At 30.9% G+C, this 21,819-nt stretch overlaps 1 protein-coding gene and 1 long non-coding RNA gene across 2 annotated transcripts in view; one reads left to right on the top strand and one right to left on the bottom strand.

The window, feature by feature from the left end:
* Positions 1-8,897, top strand: part of LOC134682898 (uncharacterized) — a 105,404-nt gene extending 96,507 nt beyond the window's left edge. Inside the window, exons 40-43 of the mRNA XM_063541805.1 lie at positions 721-1,401; positions 2,422-2,488; positions 2,917-2,940; positions 6,821-8,897. Of these exons, the coding sequence (XP_063397875.1) occupies positions 721-1,401; positions 2,422-2,488; positions 2,917-2,940; positions 6,821-6,954 (906 nt within the window). The 3' untranslated portion in view covers positions 6,955-8,897. The remainder of the gene's footprint in view (positions 1-720; positions 1,402-2,421; positions 2,489-2,916; positions 2,941-6,820) is intronic.
* A 6,353-nt stretch (positions 8,898-15,250) lies between these two features.
* LOC134685690 (uncharacterized) lies at positions 15,251-19,968 on the bottom strand. Its single transcript, XR_010101317.1, has 3 exons — positions 19,765-19,968; positions 17,169-17,326; positions 15,251-15,981 (listed from the first exon to the last, which is right to left on the bottom strand). It is a non-coding gene; the product is annotated as an uncharacterized LOC134685690 (long non-coding RNA).
* Between the last annotated feature and the right edge of the window lie 1,851 nt (positions 19,969-21,819).

Here is a 21,819-nt window from a genome sequence, read left to right as displayed (position 1 = left end):
GTTGACAGTGTCTGTCCTTCCTTTATTCTAAAATCCATCAGATGTTGGGTCTATTATCATTATATCAATAGTTTTTGCATGGATTTTGGGCATTTGAATGTATTAATGGTAAGTAACACATATAGGTTGCCTTAGATTTTGAATGCACTACTTGTTATGCAATAATAGCCATTAGACTTAGAGAATTACATAAATATTTTACTTGTTTGGAATTATTTGTTTCCTTATCCATATAAATATTTCTCTTGTGTTTAGGTTCATCAGTATATGATTGACTCTATTTAACTTTGGATGACCTTTTATTCACAGAGTGGTGTGTACTCTTGTTATTCTGCAGACAGGGGCATTGGGGTTGTCCTGAAACCTCTGCTTGTTGCATCACAATCTCTCCAAAAAATTGCTAAATTTGTGCTTTATTTGAATGACAGTATGACTTTCTTTCTTTTCAATAAGTAAAACTTTTAGATGAATTTATGACAACTTCAGATATAAGAACATGTATAGTAGGGCAAAATAAAGATAGATCCATTTGATAGAAAAAAGATATTAAAATGAAACAGAATGAAAAAATTGTAAGGAAGTAAAGAGATAAGTGGTTGCTGTTTTTCATCTTGCACGTTTGCAAAGAACCTTAATATCTCGAATAAATGGTATTACATGTACTTCAGAGGATATCAATATTTTATGAGTATTATAAAAGAGTACTTTCTTTTTACCAAGGTGAAGAAGAAGATGGCAGAAGACCAGGATGATGAAGAAGGGGAGATAGAAATACCTGTTGAACATCAATATGTGACAGATAATTCAGTTCCTGATCAGTTTAATCCAAACCAGAATGCTCAACCCAATTCTGTATTTGATAGAAATAATTATGTACAGATAGATGAACTTCCTCTGACAGAAACTTTACTGGGTAGAGGTTATCCAGAACAATGGAAAAATTTTGCCACTCAGGATAGTTCTACAATGACAGATTTTAAAAAGCCAAATGGACGTAAAAAAGGAATAGTTTCAAATTATCCAATGAGTGATCGGACTTACGAAAGGGGACCAAAAGGATCAGGGGATACAACTCCGGGCAATGTAAATAATAATAATTTTAATCGTAGAATTCCTGATGGTACAATAGTGGAATCATACCAGATTAGTGCTTTAGATAGGACAAATACCTACAAAGATATACATAATTCTAATAATAGTGCAAGTAGTAGACACTCCAAATCTGGTGCTAATTATGATCTACGACCAATATCAGATAGAAACTTTCAAGAGCAGTTTCATAGGAAGTTGAAGAAAGGAGAGTTAAGAGAGACTAATATAATTCCTCCGTCTCCAAAGGATAATAATAGAAGCAGTTGTAGTCAGTCAGTTCCACCAACTGTTTCTGATAAATATTTTGAGGTGAGGTTCCCCATATGTTTTTTTTTGTGATCACAGTACACCATCATCATGTCAAACCTGTCTGAAGCAGCTATTGTAGGAAATTTGCTTATGAATCCATTATTAAGTCATAATTACAAATACTTTATCATATCTCCACATATAAAAGCTATGCATTAATTGATAAAAATGACAATTATTTTTAATTGATTATGATTCAGGTCCATCTGCATTAATAGGTTACTCAAACAGCACAGAAAGTATGGTCATTTAAGACAAATGTCCAACTAATTCAAATTACACTGTATAACAATTGCCATTTGTTTTGAAAGGCTATATGTTGAGTGACCTTTTAATAGAGGTTTGACTGGATGATTTACATTATTTAAAGACAGCAGTGAAACATATATTCTTTTTCAGCCCTCACATTTTTTGGATACATTTTACACCTTTATAATCCTTGCAGTCTTTCTGCTATTAAAATGTAACCAAAACAATCAAAAATTAAACACTCTGCCTTGACTAGTCTCAATTGTCTTCGTTACTTTTATCTACCTGATGTATACATAGAAATATTTACTGCAAAGCAACCCCCACCTTCCATTATGTTTCCAACAAGGAATTGAGCTAATTATCATGCTTTTGTGTTGGGGGCAAGCATTTATTTGATGGATCATGTGGATTTTTTTAAGGAAAAGGTCAAAAGGTTAACAAATTGTGTTGCTGGTGGTGGTTGCATTGCAACTCCTGGAGGTTCAAAACTGATTTCAAGCTATAACGTTATTAGATTAATCACTTTCAATTTTATTCTTTTATTGACTTATACTGTCAAACTTTTGTTTTCAAAAACCATTCTTTACGGAAATTTTTCTGCCACCTGTTGTTTTTATTTGAATTTATTTTTAGGAAATAGTTATTGCTATTATTAATTTTTACATCATAATGAAAATTCCAATGATAAAATGAGATATTTTGATACAAATGATCAGTTTTGAACTTTTCTGTATGTAACTTGTAATGTTTGATGCCACATTATTGTAGCCATCAAACAGAGTGAGATCAGCCAAAGGTCCTCAGTCAAAACAGTTGGCTACAGTGTCAGCTGCAGGTAACTATATGTTTACATCCTCCAGCTTTCTATAGCTTGCTATGTATTGTACTAATTTATTCAACATGTTTATGCACTCGGTGATCAAAATGTCAGCACTTCATCACAAACTGCACTGATAAATAAACCACTACTTCCAAATTAAAGAGCAAATTTCATGTTGTCTGTGTCAAACTTTTACTTTTGCATTATGAAATTGACATAATTTATTTCTCTGTTAGTATGTGATGAAGATAGCATTTTGAATTTTGCATGTTTATATGATATTAACCAAGAAGTTTATTGCATGTGTGTTTACTGATTATAGTCACTTTTTTGCGAAAATTATTAAAGTATACCATATTTTTATATTCATAAAAATAAAACCATGTTTGCTTAAAAGCCTTATCTCCAAAAAAAATAGGTTATATTTTTTTTTATTAAAATAGAAAATAGAAATTTACTGAAAACAAGTGAGTTAATATTTCATATGTTGTGGCATGTTTTTTTATGTGAAAATGTTTATGTTTATTTGAGGTTCTTATTTTTTGCTTCTGTTTAAGATTACATATTTTTGAGTTACAATCATTTTGATGCATTTATTAAGAATAAGATTTTCCATATGAAATTCATTCCAAGAATTAAAAAAAAAAAAAAAAGCACTGTAAATCATGATTTACGACAAATATTCTATAGAATAAGCTGTTAACTCCTTTAAATGACAAATACTTTTTATACAGCTTTTATAAAAAAAAAACATTTATTTATTTCTAAGCACCCAGGTGACATCAAATTGCATTGTTGTTTTAGTCAACCAATTATGTTCAGAGAATTTCAAATATATTTTTGCACCATGAAATTAAAATTTATATAAAACATGAATTATATAACCCGATTCAGTACATATAAATATTTTATGTATGTACCTATATATGAGTTGTACAGTGAAATACTGAGATGTCATATATAACTATAAATGTGTGTAAATGTATATATAGGAATCAATAACTATAAATGTGTGTATGTGTATATATAGGATTGAATCAATAACTATAAATGTGTGTATGTGTATATATAGGAATCAAATACAAAGAGTACTACAGAGTAAGTAACTTCAACTGTACAGGCAAAAGAAATAAAGAAGGATTTCAGCTTGTAGACTTTATGTAGGGGAATTTTTTTAGTCCTTAAAATGGTTTCTTTCATTATGTGGCTTTGGGATTTCAGATTTTATTATCTGAGGAGATCTAGATATTGATCATATCCTTTTCTTCTAAAAAATGTATTTATGATCAGTTAATTGCTTTATATTTTTTTCACTGCTTTTTGCATGTTATCATGCCTTTTAATGTGAACATGAAGATATATTAGGTTATTCAAAGGCTGCTAATAAAAAAGTATGCTTTAAGAGGAGTTTTCATAGTACAATTTGCATAGCTAGATTATTCCACTGATGTAGTAACAAGAAGATTAACAGCTTTTGATTATAGTTAGTTATGGACCTTTACACAACTAGCAAAGTTATTCACTATTGGCAGAGCTAGGTCATACATTGTAGAATATTTTACTTTACCTCAGCTGCAAAATTTCTGACATCTGTTTTAAAAGATATTACTGCCCTTCATTCAATGTTTACAGTGAGATGAAGTTTGCAACTTGTCAGCTATTTGAAAGTAGTAAAACTTGTTAGTTATTTTAATTGTTTTAATTTCCCATTTGTATTCCAAAACTTATAGTTTACATCATGTTGTATCATTTACTATAATTTTTCAGGACTGCATAAGTTTAGAATAGCAATTTTTTTTAATTGCATTATGGTATTTTACTGTTGAAAAAAATCAATTATGTTATAAATAAAAGTTTTTTCATGGTTTTTTTTTAAATATGGAACACTGTCTTAAATATGAATGCCAATTTTAGGGCAGAAAAAGAAGTAAAATTTTTAAGGTAACACTACTGACACAATGAGTAGTGTAGTGACAAAATTTGTTTAAAAAAATTAATTTAGAGATCAAATTAACGTTTTTATGAGAATTTAAATTATGATTGAACAGGGGACATTTGAACAGACAACTGTTTGTGTCATTTTTAGAACTAAGACATGATTACATTATAGAAGACATGTTTTATTCTAATCTAGCATCATTTTTATATCAACCTTCCCAATATAATTCACACAAAAAAAATACTTCATAAGACAGATATTTTGGACCACAAGTTATTAAACTCATTAAACTCATTCTATAACAAAAGTTGTCACTACAATTCTCTAAGGTGTAATTCCACTAATTTCCTTTCATAACTAATTTAGTTCCACATTTCTTTTTAGTAATGCTTGTGTATTCAATTAAAATGTTTATAGTTTCCCATGGACATCTCTAAAATGGAAATGCATTTCATATTAAAATTTATCTTCCAACTATATGTATATATATGCACTGTTACAGAGATAAATTTTTCCTAAACAAATCTACCAACCCTTCTAGTTTAATTCATTAGCTAAATATCCATGTAGTATTTTAACAGTTCTGGAAAATCGAATACCAAATATTTCAGCAAAAAAGATCCCATTACCTGATATATAGTTTATTAGACAATCATTACATGTATGGAGTACAAAACATTTAACCAAACTTCTTTTTAGTAACTTTTACCAATATTTTATGTAAAATAAATATATATGTGTGACTTTGTTTACAATTGTCTTTAGCATTGTGGTATATGTTAGTGATATTTTAACTGTACAATTTTGCTATGGTACTACTTTGTGATTTAGTGACTCGAAAACATATATTAAATATACTTCAGTGAAAATAATTGTCCCAGAGACACATAGTTGGACACTATATTCAGAACATATTGAAGTTTTGTAATTAGGGCATCTTGACCCACATTCTCAATTCAATAGATGTATGATATGAAGTTTGGACATTCTTGTCATAAGTGCTCATATTGCAGGTTGTTGATTTTTGTAGGTTCAATAAAGGGATTCTTGAATAACTGCCATATTCTTTACTTGGTAAAGGAAATTTTAAGAAAACAAGTGGGTTGAACCTGGTTTAATGTCTAACCAAACTGCCTGCTTAATTACAATGTTGAAAAATATTTTTTTAAAACACTACATGACAGAAATACAGCACAAGCACACACAAGAACATTCATAACAGAGAAACACACAAACAAATAATATAAAACGACACAACATGCAAACTGCAGAACAACCACAAAGATATTTGGGTAACGACAAACACCACAGGATTTCAAAATCAGTGATATCCTTAAGTAACTAACATGCAATCTGGAACTTTATATATTTATTTCACAATATTGGTCCAAACATTTTTTATGACGATGATGATATGGATAGGCAAATTTATAATTATTTTAGCTACAAATGATAAGACATGACAGATTATCCATCTAATTAATAAAGTTGTAGATACCAGTATATTTAAAGTAATAAATAGATAAATGGAATTAAGATTTCTATCAAGTAAATATCATATTTTGACTTTTCATATATATGTGATTAACTGTTGCAGCCAGTACTAAATTTATTCTTTCTTCTGTCTTAGTCCTTATTTTTTTTGCAATATATTTGGGTGCTGGTGTGCACATTTCCTTTGTATACTTGACTTTTGAATATAACAAGACTCAGTTATCCATTGATAGTCTTTATTCATCATACATGATCTTTCATTCCTTTATATCTCTCTAAGGTTCTACTGTGAAATCATTATTCCTTGCATTTTTTTACCAACAATTCTTATATGTTTTGCATATCTTCATATACTTGAAGGTGATTGGTCTATTTGCAATTTCGTTATTTGTTTTACTCTCTGATAGACCATGTTGCCAGAACTACCTCTGTTGTTTCTGCAAAAATGATGATTTCATAGAGATAAAACATATTACATAACATTTTGATAAATGTGATCCTTGAGTTCCCAAAAAGTTGAAAGAAAAAATATAACAAATGTTTGTTTGAAAATTTTAAGAATAAACACATTTACTGTGAGTAAATTGATCCAATTTACACATCTATAACCCATAAAAAAATAGTTTAATTATATAAAATATAACAGAACTAAAATTTGACTATTACTTGTACAGTGTCTTAAATGATTTGATGAAACTGATGTACATAGTAAAATTAAGGATACTCATGGCATTTCGGTGTTACTGTTCAAAGTATTTTAAGCATTCTCATTTAAAATTAATCTACTAAAAATATTTTCTTTTATACAGACAGATAAATTTATAGAAAGTAAAATAAATTAAGAAATGGACGTTTCATACATACAGATTTAACCAAAATACAATCATTCAATAAGATTTAATTTAATTTTCCAGAGGCTCTGCCGACAAAGATACAACTGATGATAAGCCAGGACCATCAGGAAGAAAAATGTTTTGGAGGACAGTTTCTGCCACTATCAAGAACTATTAGAGGACCATTTTACAGAGGTGGAACGAAGAAAAAATGATCTTTTATAGTGCTGAATTTTTATTTATATGCCATTTTTCTCGTTGCCATGAATTAATTTAAGATAGTTTTGGCATAGACAAAAGTAATGAATTCCTGATTCAGATATTGAATGGAGAAATCATAAGAGTACAAAAGTCACTGTCTGATGTGTGAGTTGTGTTATAGTAACAAACTTATCAAAATAGGAAAATTCATTGGTTTTTGTTTCAATCATTATTGAAGTCAAGATAGATTTAATGAGTTCATTCGTGTGATATTAGTCCAGGATCCATATACAGTATCTATGCACATTCTTCCGTCCATTTTGTGTCTTGGTCCATCCATATTATTTATTATGCAGTATTACTCATTTTATTCAGAATGTGATATAAGTAAAATACGATGTATGCTAGATGTTTATTTAAACTGTTTGTTAGAGGAGATTTTAGTTGCATTAATGATGGTTTTTATATTTTTTATTTAATTAGCACCTCTTAATGAAATATGATTGTAAACAGTGTTTTTTTAAAATACCAGTTAGCATCTCATAAGAGGTATGATTGATTTGCATCATGATTTTTCCTAAGTAATCTCCTTAAGCTTTCTGAAGGCAAATTTGATAATTTCCAAAGACGATTTAAAATATCTATGCCAAGTGAATTAAGACAAATTATATGTTGTTAGAATTACACTTCCATATAAGGACATGGTAAATATTAAAGTCAGGGTTAGTAAATTGTCTCATGTATGTCCAAAAATGTAAATGGATTATTATTCCAGATACTGATTTATTTTGTACAACATTTGAGACAGATATTATTTATTTTTATTGTCTTTTACATGTGCCAAATTTTCATATTTATTATCTTTTATGAATTTAACCATTAGTTTTAAATCTTTGTTGTGACTTATATTCTCCTTAAATGTAAGAAATCAAATCATCAATGTTTAAAACTAACATGTTCTATGAATATGCATGTACATTATAAACCTTACTATGAAAGGTTATCTCCCAATGTGCTTTTAGCAAATGATTTAAAACTTTGCATATTTTAACAAATTATAAGTTAGAATCTCTGTTGGCTACGAATATGTGACCATTTGTAAAATATAGGTAGGTACAAGCTGTTTATTTATCATGTTTCCACTTGTATATGACTTTTTATTTAATTTAATTTAACTCGTGTATGAAAATTATCTTTTTTTATTTATTTATTTCGAAATTAAATAGCTGCCATATAAACTTTAATCTCTGTTTCATGTTTAATTGTATGTTATGATGTAGTGTCAGAGGAAAAAGTTATTTTACCAAATTTCACTGATAAATACTTTTTTTCAGTCAATATTACACTTTAAATTTATACTAACAAAAGGCAAAACACAGTTAAACTGAATGTTTAAAACAAACAAATTGTATTAATGATTGATTTGATGAAAATTTTACCTATCTTAAACACTGCAACACAAATGAGTTTAATTTGTTTATAAATTCATTTGTTTTGGGGTTTATTTGAGATGATGAATATTTATGAAAGCATCACAATTGTCAAAATATACACTAAAGGTGACCAAAACACCGTTTGGTTGCTGCTAAAACTTTACTTGAGGAAACAGGGTAAATATGTTCTCTTTTGCTTTGATATTTCATTCAAATGCTCATTTGATTGTGTCCAGTAATGTAAAATGTACTTTTTTACGATGAAATCAATTGAGTAGTCATTGCCAACTTTGACAGAATTAACTTTCAGAATGTTTAAGCTAGTGAATTTTAGGTATATGTTTGATGAATTAAGATATTTTTAAGGTGATTTTGAAATCTTTCAATAATAACATTCAGGATTTGGATGTACAACACCATGTAAAACACTGCATAATTGCTAGTTATTTATTTTTGTTTATACTTATTGAAGAATATCTGCTGATCTTAATAATTATATGACATAATAAAATTGTTGAAAGAAATTCAGTTTCGTTCAATGTATATGTCAATTCAATTAATTGTATAGACTAAATTGAGGGCAGTTCCACAACCAAGTATTCAGAAAAAGTCCAAATAATTGCAATATCAAAAGGAAAGATACTTTGAACACTTTTGCCACTGCTGGTGAACGTTTCGTCCCTGAGGGTATCACCAACCCAGTATTCAGTGCTTCGGTGTTGACATGAACATCAATTATCATTTTTTGTAAATTTCCTGTTTACAAAACTTTGAATTTTTCGAAAAACTAAGGATTTCCTTGTCCCAGGAATAGATTACCTTAGCCGTTTTTGGCACAACTTATTGGAATCTAAGACCCTCAATGCTCTTCAACTTTGTACTTGTTTAGCTTTATAACTATTTTGATATGAGCGTCACTGATGAGTCTTATGTAGATGTAACAGGCGTCTGGTGTACTAAATTATAATCCTGGTACTTTTGATAACTATTGATTGTGTTAAGCTCATAACCATTAATTTATTTCACTCACACAGTTTTACATTATTTTATTATACCTCAAAAGAAGCAAGTATATAGGTTTACCTTCCAATAATTTCATTTCATTTATCTCACAAAATACAAATCAGAGCTTCTTGAAATTAAGTATAAAGCTTCATGTGAGCACGTTTTATTTTATGATGTGTACTCATCAACTTCCTGATAACCAAATACTTGTATATTCTTACACATTATTACCTGGTATAAAACTTTGGTCTACCTTTTCCACAAGAACTACAAACTAAAGCTTCCTGCAAGTTAGTATACAATTTAAGGAAGTATGTTATACTAGTACTGAACGATTTTTTTCACATCAATCAATCCTAAATTTACTTTTATAAAACACTTACATATTCTTACACATAATGGCCATGTATATACTTCTATAGCTAGCTTCAATTGAGTAATAGTAGAGCACATTAAACTGATTTTTGTCCTTACTGGATATGACTTTTTACCAGTTTCTACCACTAGCCAACATAAAGGGTGTGGTATGCAAAGCAGAGCATGCTTACTCTCCAGAGGTACCTAATGTAAAATGTAACTCATAAGTTCGAATAGACCACTTTCGAGTTCATCAGTCACCGGCAAAAACTCGTCAATTATGCACGCCTTTATGACGTCATTTACCAGATAGAGGGGGTCGCCTGTATTCCTGCACTATTTACGTTCATCAAGCGTCTTAGTGATCGTCTTTGTGGAGGATAAACTAAAAAAAAAATGGTTGATCTGTAGGTACTTACAGACAATTCCCTAATGACAGCTGTGTTGATTGTCAATTTTGAGAATTCAATTTGCCGAATAATTTCGTACAATATAGAATTATAGTTTTCCAACCACTCGCTCAACATTGGAAGGGAAGTGGCGAAGCCCCTAAACGCACAAATGACGGTGATAAAGGCGCGTATAATTGACGAGTTTTTTTCCGGTGACGGATGAACTCGAAAGTGGTCTATTGGTTTCTTGTTAATTTGTACATATCCGTTTGTCATTTGTTTGTCTTTATTTGTGTATTTTCATCTTGTGTTTATTTGTCAGTACCCCTCTAATTTTTTCTTTTGCATGTACACAATCAGCACTGCATACTATTTTGTCATGAAAAAACATTTTAAGACGTAGAAATAATTTTAGTATCATCTTAACTCGAATAATTCAGCGCCCTCTATCCACTACTTTTCTCGAATGAAGTGATCGAAGTGCTCGTAATATAACGACTGGATTATTCGGGTTAGTATCATCTTGATAAAAGCATTGAATACAATTCAGAGCTGAAAAAACCTAAAGATGTATTTATTATCAACGAAAAATTTCTTTCAAGTCATTATTGTTAAATTATAATTATCAACCAGATGACACAGTTATTAAAATAAAAAGAAACGATTATTGTATTCCTTGATTTGAAAATAATACAAGCAATCAAAACTCCTTTGAAATTCATCAGAAGAATAAACAAAAATAATATGTAGAAAGTCATTAAGGACAAGGTTGAAAAAACTAGCATTGACAATCATATATAGCTATTGATTTACATAACTATCTTCATGATAACAAACATGCAATGAAGAAAATGGAGTTATTTTTTTGTATTATCCTGGCAATGTCAACTGTATCATTTATATACCTTACATTGAAATGCCAACTTACCCCTAGCGGTCTATCAATTACACCATGGCAAAAGATAGAGTTTACAACTGGGGTTCATTTTATTTTGTTAAACAAATATGAACAAGGCATTTATGAAAAGATAATTCATCAAATTCAATGGATTAACAATAATCAGCCAGATAATTGGAATGTTAAGATATTTATTATTCAACAAAATGGAAGTCAAAAGTTCCAACGATCCCTTTTACTTGACATTGGTATTTTACAATCGCTTAATAATGGAAAAGCGGATTGTTTAGTTGTTCTTGATTCGCATACAGAAACTGAACATAATTTAGAGTATATTTGGTGTGATAATTCAACAAGAATCAACGTTTGTGTACAGTTGACTGGCTCAACATATAATCAACACTCAATGATAGCTACTCACATCGACCCAAAAAGTTGGATGCAAATCAACTTAAAAAGTATCTTAAAAAATAAAAGTGAGGGCGTTTTGGGAATATTTTCATATATTGGTGAATTCAATTCTAAATGGACTAATGTTGAAATTCCGTACATGTCCAAGAAAGTTTTTGACGTATTAAAGAGGCCTTATTCATCTCCAATCGTATTGCCTTTATACAAATTAATATTTGTCTGGAATGCAAAAGCTGCCTGCTCTTATTGGAAACTTATATTCCAATATATACAAGGCATTCGTTTAAACTATACTTCTACAAAACAAATACACCACCCTAAAGAAAATGGATTACTTACTTTGAGAAAATTTACCGACATGAACATATATCGTATGCTTTGTGACCCAACCTGGATGAAAGTCATATTTGTTAGGGAACCAAGACAAAGACTGCTCTCTGCATATCTTGATAAGGTTAGACATACCAACTATTTCAAGATAACATGTGGACAAAATGTTAACTCTTTTGAAGAATTTATCAACATCATATCTGAATGTCCGGATATGCACTGGGATCCACAAGTTAATCTTCCGGAAACATTTTACAAAAACATGATTATTGGAAGGATGGATAACATATCACAATTTACAGAAGATTTGCTTAAAAAAATTGGGGCCTGGAATTCAACTGTTCGGCAATGGTTAACTAGTAATGGCGATATTGTTAGATCAAAGGGACATGCTACCAATTCGTCAAATGTTTTATCTAGATATTACAATACTGAACTTGAAAACAAAATATTTGAAAGATATGAATTGGACTACAAAGTTTTTAAATTTAATCAAACATATTTCTCATTACAACCATAATAATGAAAAAGTCTTTTTAACACTTACCAGTAGGTACAAAAGGAAAATCGTACATTCATAAAAACATATATTTTATAACTAAACCATATAATATCCGTAAAGTTAACATATTCTTAAAGGTCATCAATACGCGGCTGCAAAGTGCGACGCAGTTTTAAATTTTCGAAAAACTAAGGATTTTCATTTCTCAGGACTAGATTACTTTTGCTATTTTTGACACAACTTTTGGGAATTGCGTGTCCTCAATGATCTTCAACTTTGTACTTTGTTTGGCTTTTAATACAACTATTTTGATTTCAGCGTCACTGATGAGTCTAATGGAGACGAAACGCAGGTCTGGCGTATTAAATTATAATCCTGGTACCTTTGATAATATTCGAGAACTGAGATTTTGGTATAACACTCTAGTTGAAAAGATCTGTAATACCAACTGTGTGGGCTTTTAAAAACAAACACACCTATTTTAGGCAAGTTCGCTACGCATTTTCAAAATAACAAGCTTTCCATAACATTAGTTTATATTAATAGGGAATTAATAAAGGAACTAAAATAGCAAAAACATATATAGGTCAATGTGCTTGTTGTCGAGATATTATCCATTGAAATTTTGGCGAGAAAATATTCTCTCTTGATTTTTCATAGCTTTATTATTGACAACTTTAAGTTCTTAAAAGCTATTAAATAATAACAACGATTTTATAAGACTTTTCATAGATGGCTTATAATTATACAAGTAAAAGATTTATAAAAGAAAAAATGGGGGTGACCGTCAATAGGTATTTTTTTAAGGCATTCAAATGGATAAAACTAGAGGATTCCGTAAATCTGACAAAAATTCCAAAACATGACAAGCGAATATCCTTAACGTATTATAGCATGTGTAAGAAATGGTACGTTACAAACAGACAACGTGCTTTAAAGATAATATTCAGCAATAAATGACATGCTTTAAAATAATATATTGATTTAAAATGCTTTAACATAAGGACATATTAAAAATTTGTAGTTGAAACATGTACTTTTTGATGTTTGATGATTGCAAAGTCGTGCAACGTGAGTTTAATTTGCACCTTTTTTTATTACACCAAACATATATAATGGAAAAAGAAGATGTGGTTAGAGTGCCAATAAGACTCTCCATACAAGTAATAATGTGTACTATTATAGTCATTATAGGTAAATGGAACGGACTTCAACAGGGGCCTTGGCTAAGACCGAACAGCAACCTATAATGTTGACATGAATATCAATCATGTGGTAATTTTTATAAATTTCCTGTTTACAAAACTTTAGATTTTTTTTCGAAAACTAAGGATTTTCTTATCCCAGGCTTACTTAATTATAACTAATTATTATAAAGCATGATACCGACAAATTTTTTTAGAAGCTCTCCATTAAACGAAACTGGTATACAAGTTATGGTTTAGCTAAATAACCAACCAGGTTTAATCCACCATTTTTTCATGGAGAAATGCCTATGCCAAGTCAGGAATATGACTTGTTTTCCATTCGGTTTGTTGTGTTCGAGCTTTTGATTTACCATTTGATTTTCCTTGGAATCAGTACTTTTGTTATTTACTTTTAAGTTTTTACTTGATATTGGCATTTTCAATAGCTCCAGATAAGAAATGCAGATAGTACAGTGTTTTGTATATAATTCACAATGTCATTCAATTGTTAGAAATATTTGGAGTGTATTTTGTGTGATAAAACAATAGATATAAGATGAGTTTGTACACTACCAATAATTTACCCATACTTTTTTGGTACATTTCTACCCTCGTGCATATCAGTACTGTAAGGAAAGACTGAAAACTTATAATGTTATACTTTCAATGAAATCAGTACTGATTTTGTCAGTACTGTTTCAGTACTGATTTTGACAGTACTGTTTCAGTACTGATTTTGTCAGTACTGTTTCAGTACTGATTTTGACAGTACTGTTTTAGTACTGATTTTGACAGTACTGTTTTACTACTGATTTTGACAGTACTGTTTCAGTACTGATTTTGACAGTACTGTTTTAGTACTGATTTTGACAGTACTGTTTTACTACTGATTTTGACAGTACTGTTTTACTACTGATTTTGACAGTACTGTTTTAGTACTGATTTTGACAGTACTGTTTTAGTACTGATGTTGACAGTACTGATTTCGTTAGTAATGATTCAGTACTGATTTCGTAAGTAGTGTTTCGTTACTAATTTCTTCAGTACTGTTTCATTATAACACTTTTTAAATCAGACTGTATCTGTATAGTGATGCCTAGTTGTTTTGTATATTTGGGGTGGGTTAATTGTTCCCTTTGACACTTACCCCATTTCCATTCATTTTCTATATCGTGACATGTTAATGTTTTCGTTATGTTTTTTTTTTATTTCTCTGATTTTTGTTGTCCTGAAGTGGTTCAGCTTTAGATCCAGCTCTTCAACAGTTACTTCAGCTTCTTTTTTTTTAAATATTCTGGCTTTATGTCATATTTTTTTTGTCAGAATTGCATCTTGTGTGGTCTACAAGGTTTATGTTTTTAATACTTATCAATACTTCTATTTGACAATACCATATTACATGTATTTATATCTATCTTGCTTGAGTCAAATCAGAACATATTGAACATTGGAACTCGATATATTACTTTTGAGAAGATAGGTGGATGGATTGATGTTATGTGATCCAGTGGCAAGTTAAGTGTAGTAAGAGGACATGAAACTCAGATATAAATACAATTGTAATTAACATATTTTGTACAGAACTAGACCAATCATGCACTGAGCTCCTTTTTAACATGCTAGTTCACCACAAGGAGAGAATCTGCTATAAGACATGTCCCCCTACATGAACAGGTACCTTCAGACTGAACAGTGCATGTTTTTCTCCTTTTACTGTGAGCTGAGCGAATATTCAGAATACAGCCACTTTTTTTAGTCTAACTTCTCATAAATAAATTTCCAATCATATGCTCATTGTAAGATTTTTAATGGTTAAATACATTTATTGACAGATTTCTTTTTTTTTTGTATACATTAATCATGCTGCAATTTCATTCACTTGTAATGAGTGTATTGTGAATAGTAACTTAGATACATGTATGCATAACTCTTGTACTCTTTCCTATAAAACTGCAAAGCGTATTTTACGAAAACAATATGTGAAATTTGGTGTTACAATATTTAGGCATCCCGTTAACGGGGAGTTGAAAGGGTAAGAACTACATTACTCACTATAGCATGTTCACATGAGGACTGATGACTTTCAGAAACTCTTGGTTTGTACTTTCTCAGAAATCTCTGATTGATTTGAATCTTACAGACATACAAACAAAGGTACATTTTGTAAAATAAGCATAAAAATTTAAAGAAAGATTTCCAACAGACTGATTAATGTCTGACGGAGGTCATTTGGTACATAATTAACCTCTTGTATGGTTTGCTTTTCAAAATTAATTTTTATTGACTGAATAAAACAAGCTGAAGAACTCAAATTTTTGTTCTATCTTCTTATCAACTGCAATAACTTCCATCGAAATACAATAAACATTAATCTTAAGAATGAACAGCATTAAAAAGTAAAAAAATGTGTTTCTCTCTCTCTAAATTTAATGTTTTTTTTTAAAATAACTGTTTTATAATTCTGCTTCAATGTTATTTTCCACTGCTCTTCCTATGCATGTGATATATATCTTTGCCAACTTGTTTCTGGAAAGGAAAAAGTGGATTATAACATTTATCATTTTGTTAAAGTCCAATAATAAGATTAAAAATAGGTCAACCATGACATAATGTGAATCAGTGTACATGCATTGCTAAAGGTGGTATAACGTTAATTATACAAGGTTTATATTATACAGGGAGAAAAATGAAAAAAAAAATGGAACAATGTTTGATTTACCTACATGTACTTGAAAACTGGCCTTGAAGTCATTAAACTTTCGAGTCAGTTATATACTCAAACACCAAAATCAACAAATAAACCAATCAAAATGCTGGATTTCAATTTTCTACCACAATTTTTTTTCTCCGGGCACTGTGAAAATTTTGTATGACTTCAGGACCTGACCTGGAGAAGAATTTTAGCGTCCCAAGTCTGGGTTCATGGCAAATGTCCATGTTTTCAATACGGGCTGCACTTTTAACATTTTTTATTTGTTTTGTTATAAATTAGGTCTTTAATTTTTCTGAATTAAATTGTTTCATATATTGTTTATGTAATGGTCTTTTGTAGCCGACAATACGGTATGGCTTTTCTCATTGTTGAAGTCTGCACAGTTGTATATTATTGTTCACATTCACATCGTCTCAAATTTGGTGGATAGTTGTCTCAGTGACAATCCTACAATTTTTTATCATTTTATACATATGCAATAATTTAAAAATTAAACAAAAGTATTCTTTTTGTGAATTTTTTCATTATTAGTACCAGTGGAAATTCTCATTATAATAAATTACTATCTTTTAAATCTGTTTTTCGGTTACAGAGAAGGAGATCTTTGTTTATATTTCCTTTAGGTTCCTAAGTTCAACTATGTCCTGCTGTAACACTCTGATATCTTTGGATCGGAAACAAAACACATATGTATTAATATAATCTGATTATTCGAGCACAATATCAATGCAATCTGTGAAACAGTTAAATGAGAAATTGTGTGTACGGATATGTACTTCCCGTAGACTTCTTTGTTAACTTTAATGATATCTTTCAATTGTTGAAGACTTGTATTTCTACTCTTTATTTTTTTGAACTTGCTCGTTGTTGGTTTGTTGTCATATGAACACACTACAACATTTCATGATATTAAAAAAATATATAAAAAAATTATAGGAATAACTGCAAATACTTACTTTAAAAAAATCACAATTGAGTGTAAAACTATATATATACCTACCTTCCAAATTATTTCAATGTTCTACTGTCACTTTTCATGCCAGTTCTATCTCTATCTCATATTTTATCTGTTCGTGACAATTTTCAGTCGTTGATCTAAAACTTTATTTTCCTCATAGACTTAGTCTTTGTGTTCTGGTGGGATCCATTTTTAGATACCTATAACAATAGATCATACTGCATCAAATACTTTGCATGCATTTATAAAAAAGTTGTTTTTCCCAACATGCATGTTATGGTATTAATTATGGACGTAACACTTTGTAAATTGTCCTTTGAAAAAATACATCATGAGATAAAGTTTGTATCGATGATTTACAAAATTCTGTAAAGTGGTTCAGGAGTTATTGATGACACTTACGTGGAACATAAGGACAAGATATGTCCCATATGTGAACACATTCTCACTAAGAAAATGTCACCATTGCAACAACTCTTTGAGAGGCCGTCGGTGGCCTTTTGTCTGAATATGCAGCAGAGAAAATTCCTGTCCACCTTCAATATGCTTTCGTAGTCCAGTGGCAGTCCAAGTTTCATTGACCTTCTTTCACCCCAGATGACATCTTTTACAGGACTTACCTATTGTACTTATTTAACAATTGTTTTGAACATGCATGTAATATTTGCCACTGGACATTAAGCAAATTTTTAATACATGTACTCTAATATGTTATTATTTTAAGGAATCTCAGTAGGATCATTTTAAACTATGGGGATTATCCTCTTAAAATATAAGTATCATTCATACAAAGTATTGCTCAATAACTATGTGTCGGTTAATGTGTCGGATTACTAGTATTCGTGTGTCGGTCCAATGGGTCGTCGGACTAATAGGGCGTCAGGGTATTGGGGTGTCGGACCAATATGGTGTCCGAACAGAAAGATTTAAAAGGCAAAAAAAAAAAAAAATGTGCAACTTATAAAAGGGTCTGGTCTGGAAGTGGTTTCTTCATTTCTGTATTCTGTAATATTCTATATATCATTTTTTACTTTTTATTATTAATTTTGCCTGTTATTCTCTTTTCTTCATATTCAAGCACCACACTATTATCGATTCTTCATTGCTTTTGTCTACTTTATAACAACAATGGGAATAATATGAAAGCCAGCCAAATAGGACATTGGAAAATTTTCTGTTTTCTGTTTCTTGGTTTATTCTTGCTTGTCGTTGGAGGCAAACTTTGTCTTTCTGTCTCTTTAGTTTGTGTGTATTATTATAAATTAAACGAATGTATCACAAATTTGCCATCTTTAAACAAATTTGTTGAACATTGCGTCTGTTATTTAATCTCTTTTTAACAGAAAGAAAAAACTAAGATTAAATATAATCAACAGAAGTATAAAAAAAACTATGAAACAAGTCTTTGAAGTTAGATGCATGATTTTTGTTATTAGTTGTTAGTGGCTTTGAAATAGCTGTCAGTAACTGCAAGTACTCTCAGATCTGTATTTAGTGAGACCTAGTGACTTTTTTTGTTGAGTAACGGTAACGTCCATTATGTTTTTGTTACTGAGATGTATTTCTATTTGCATTCATCTGTTATTTAAAGTTAAATAATAGTTTTCAAAAGTACCAGGATTATAATTTTATACGCCAGACGCGCGTTTCGTCTACATAAGACTCATCAGTGACGCTCATATCAAAAGAGTTTAAAAAGCCAAATAAATACAAAGTTGAAGAGCATTGAGGACCCAAAATTCCAAAAAGTTGTGCCAAATACGGCTAAGGTAATCTACTCCTGGGGTAAGAAAATCCTTAGTTTTTCGAAAAATTCAAAGTTTTTTACACAGAAAATTTATAAAAATGACCATATAATTGATATTCATGTCAACACCGAAGTGCTGACTACTGGGCTAGTGATACCCTCGGGGACGAAAATAAGCCTTTTCAACTGATTTTTATAGTTTGTTGTTATGTAGTACTGTTACAACTCTGTTCCAGGTTTAGGGGGAAGACCCTAGCATGTTTAACCTCACCACATTCTGTATATATGTTCCTGTCCGAAGTCAGGAGCCTGTAATTCAGTGGTTGTTGTTTGTTGGTGTGTTACATATTCACATTGTTCGTTCATTTTTGTACATGAATAAAAACGTTAGTTTTCTTGTTTGAATTCCTTGACATTTGTCATTTTGGTGCCTTTTTTAGCTGACTATGCGATATGGCTTTGCTCATTATTGATGGCAGTATAGTGACCTATATTTGTTAATTTCTGGTCATCTGATCTGTTGACTGTTGTGGAGAGTTGTGATTATTCCGCTCATTTTGGGTGCCATGATTGGCAAATAAAATATATGTTGTTGCTGTTGTTGTTGTGTCGTTGGCAATAATACGGCATCTTTTTTTTTTTAAATCAAATGTTCTGTTCCCTTATGGACCACATAAATTTGAACTAAATTCTTGAAGGGAAAGACATTGTTTTTGAATAAATGTCAACAGAATATAGAATGTTGTGTCAACAGAATACAGAATCAACATTCTGTATTCTGTTGACACAGTATACAGAATGTTGATTCCGGCAAAATATATGATCTGACAGGATGCTCACGGAATAAAACTTGTGATGGAAGAAGACATACATTTGACTTGTAAAACATACATGAACAATAGCAATCCGTAGATGATTCGAAAAGGATCCGCCATCTCTGACTTGTCGTAACAATCGTCTCTTTCTGTAACTTTAAGAATTTCTGCAAGTGGCTGGTAAACCGATATTTTCTCTGCTGTATTTCTGTATCCTATCCTTCCCGGCTGATCTACTGCATGTTGTCTCAAATTTTGCCGTTGATGTTATTATCGTAATCACAAAAGCGCGTCAATATGAAACATACAATTGCCTATTGTAAAACGTTTATGTGATTGGATTTACACATGACGTCATTCATTGTTTACAAACGTTATTTTTGCACTCGCACTGACATTTCAACAGTTCAACAGTTCAAACTTCTTCTGGATTGAATACCACAATGGGATCATTGAAGGTAGATCAAGGTATAGTAGTACATTGAATATTTTAAAACTGAGAAAAGTGTAGCATAGCTAATTCAAAACATATTACGTTAGTTAAAAAAGCAGAATACGCGTTACACAGTGGCGGACCCCTGGGGTTCCGGGGGTGGGAACACCAAATTATTTTGGACGTTCAATGCATTATTCTATATAATACTACTTAAAATATTTTATTTCCCCCATTTTTTCGCTATAATTATGAAATCTTTAGGCGACTGAGTTGGAACCCCCCTTTTTCCTTTTATCCCGAGTGTTTGGAACAACAGGCACTTGTTTCTATCCATATGAAGGTCGACTATGGATAGTCGACCTTCGTATGGTTAGAAACAAGTGCCTGTGTTTGGAACCCTCTTTGAAAACAATGGGTGGATCCGCCTCTGGTTACAGAACTTTCTGTAAATGTCAAAATAGGTATAAAATCGCAGGTTGTTTGGGATATACATATTATTACTTCTTTGCCAAACCTTATTAAATAGATTATAGTATTAATATTTGTTAAATTGATATTTGTGAAATGATCAGCCTGACTTTCTAAATATATGATTGGATAAAGGGAGGTGCGGTACACCCCTCGGCGCAAGAAGGGAGAGGGGTCCGAAGGTTGGACCCCTTTTTAACGATAAATGCATAAATTTGAAAAGGGAAATCTATTTGGAAACCCTATCTCCAGATTTGGAACCCCCTTTTAAAAATGTGTTTCCTATTTTGACAGGATTTTTTTATAGGGCCCAATGCTTCATTTAATTTGGGAAACATTTTAATATATAAGTCCTAGGTGCCTACAAAATTATTTCATCTCGCCACATTGACTGCTGTGTTTGTTGCTGTTCAGTTGTTGCTGCATATATGTATATTTTTATATAAGTGATCTCGTTTGAAATGATTTAACAACAACATTTCTGTTACTTCTGGGTTTTTTAAATATTTTTTTAGCATACTATGCGATCTGGGTAATGCGATATATGGGTTTGCTCATTGTGCATTTGATGTGGTAAAAATCAGAGGCGGATCCCGGATTTTTGAAAGGGGGCGAAGATATTAAATTTTGTCGAGCGGAGCGAGTCGGAAATTTTTTGGGACCTTTTTTGGGTTAAAAAAAAACATAAAATAAGTGTTATATGCACTATTTAAACGGTTTCTGGCTTGGGGCATGCATATTTTATAGTTGCTGTAAAGTGTAAGGGTTGGACATTTTTTATGCTGTATTCTCCCTATTAATTGTCTATCATAAAATGATAGTATTGATCCAAAGTATGTACTGATATATTTGATGTAGGACTTGTCAGTAAAAGATAGACATGGAAATTAGATGAAATTTACAATACGGCCGACACGAGTTAAAAAAGACAAACAAGCAGTTTTTATCAAAATGTTTGATTGATATGTTTCACCCAACATAACTTAGGGAACCGAAGTGAGGGGTTCCAAATCCACCAAAGACTACGAAAGTGTCTGAAATGACAACGAAGTTATGAATGACGGTCAACAAATGGAGACATAAAAGTCACACCCAGTAGGCAGGTTGCATGCAGTCTGGTCTTGAAAAAAGTATTCAATATATATATAAGTCCGGCAAAACAGACATTCCAGTCAGACATGCAAACCCCGGCCACAAAAAAAAATACGCCCGTTTTTATTCATCATG

Source organism: Mytilus trossulus, chromosome 9, assembly GCF_036588685.1.
Source record: "Mytilus trossulus isolate FHL-02 chromosome 9, PNRI_Mtr1.1.1.hap1, whole genome shotgun sequence".
NCBI classification, from domain to species: domain Eukaryota; kingdom Metazoa; phylum Mollusca; class Bivalvia; order Mytilida; family Mytilidae; genus Mytilus; species Mytilus trossulus.
This window is presented reverse-complemented; position numbering and strand designations above follow the sequence as displayed.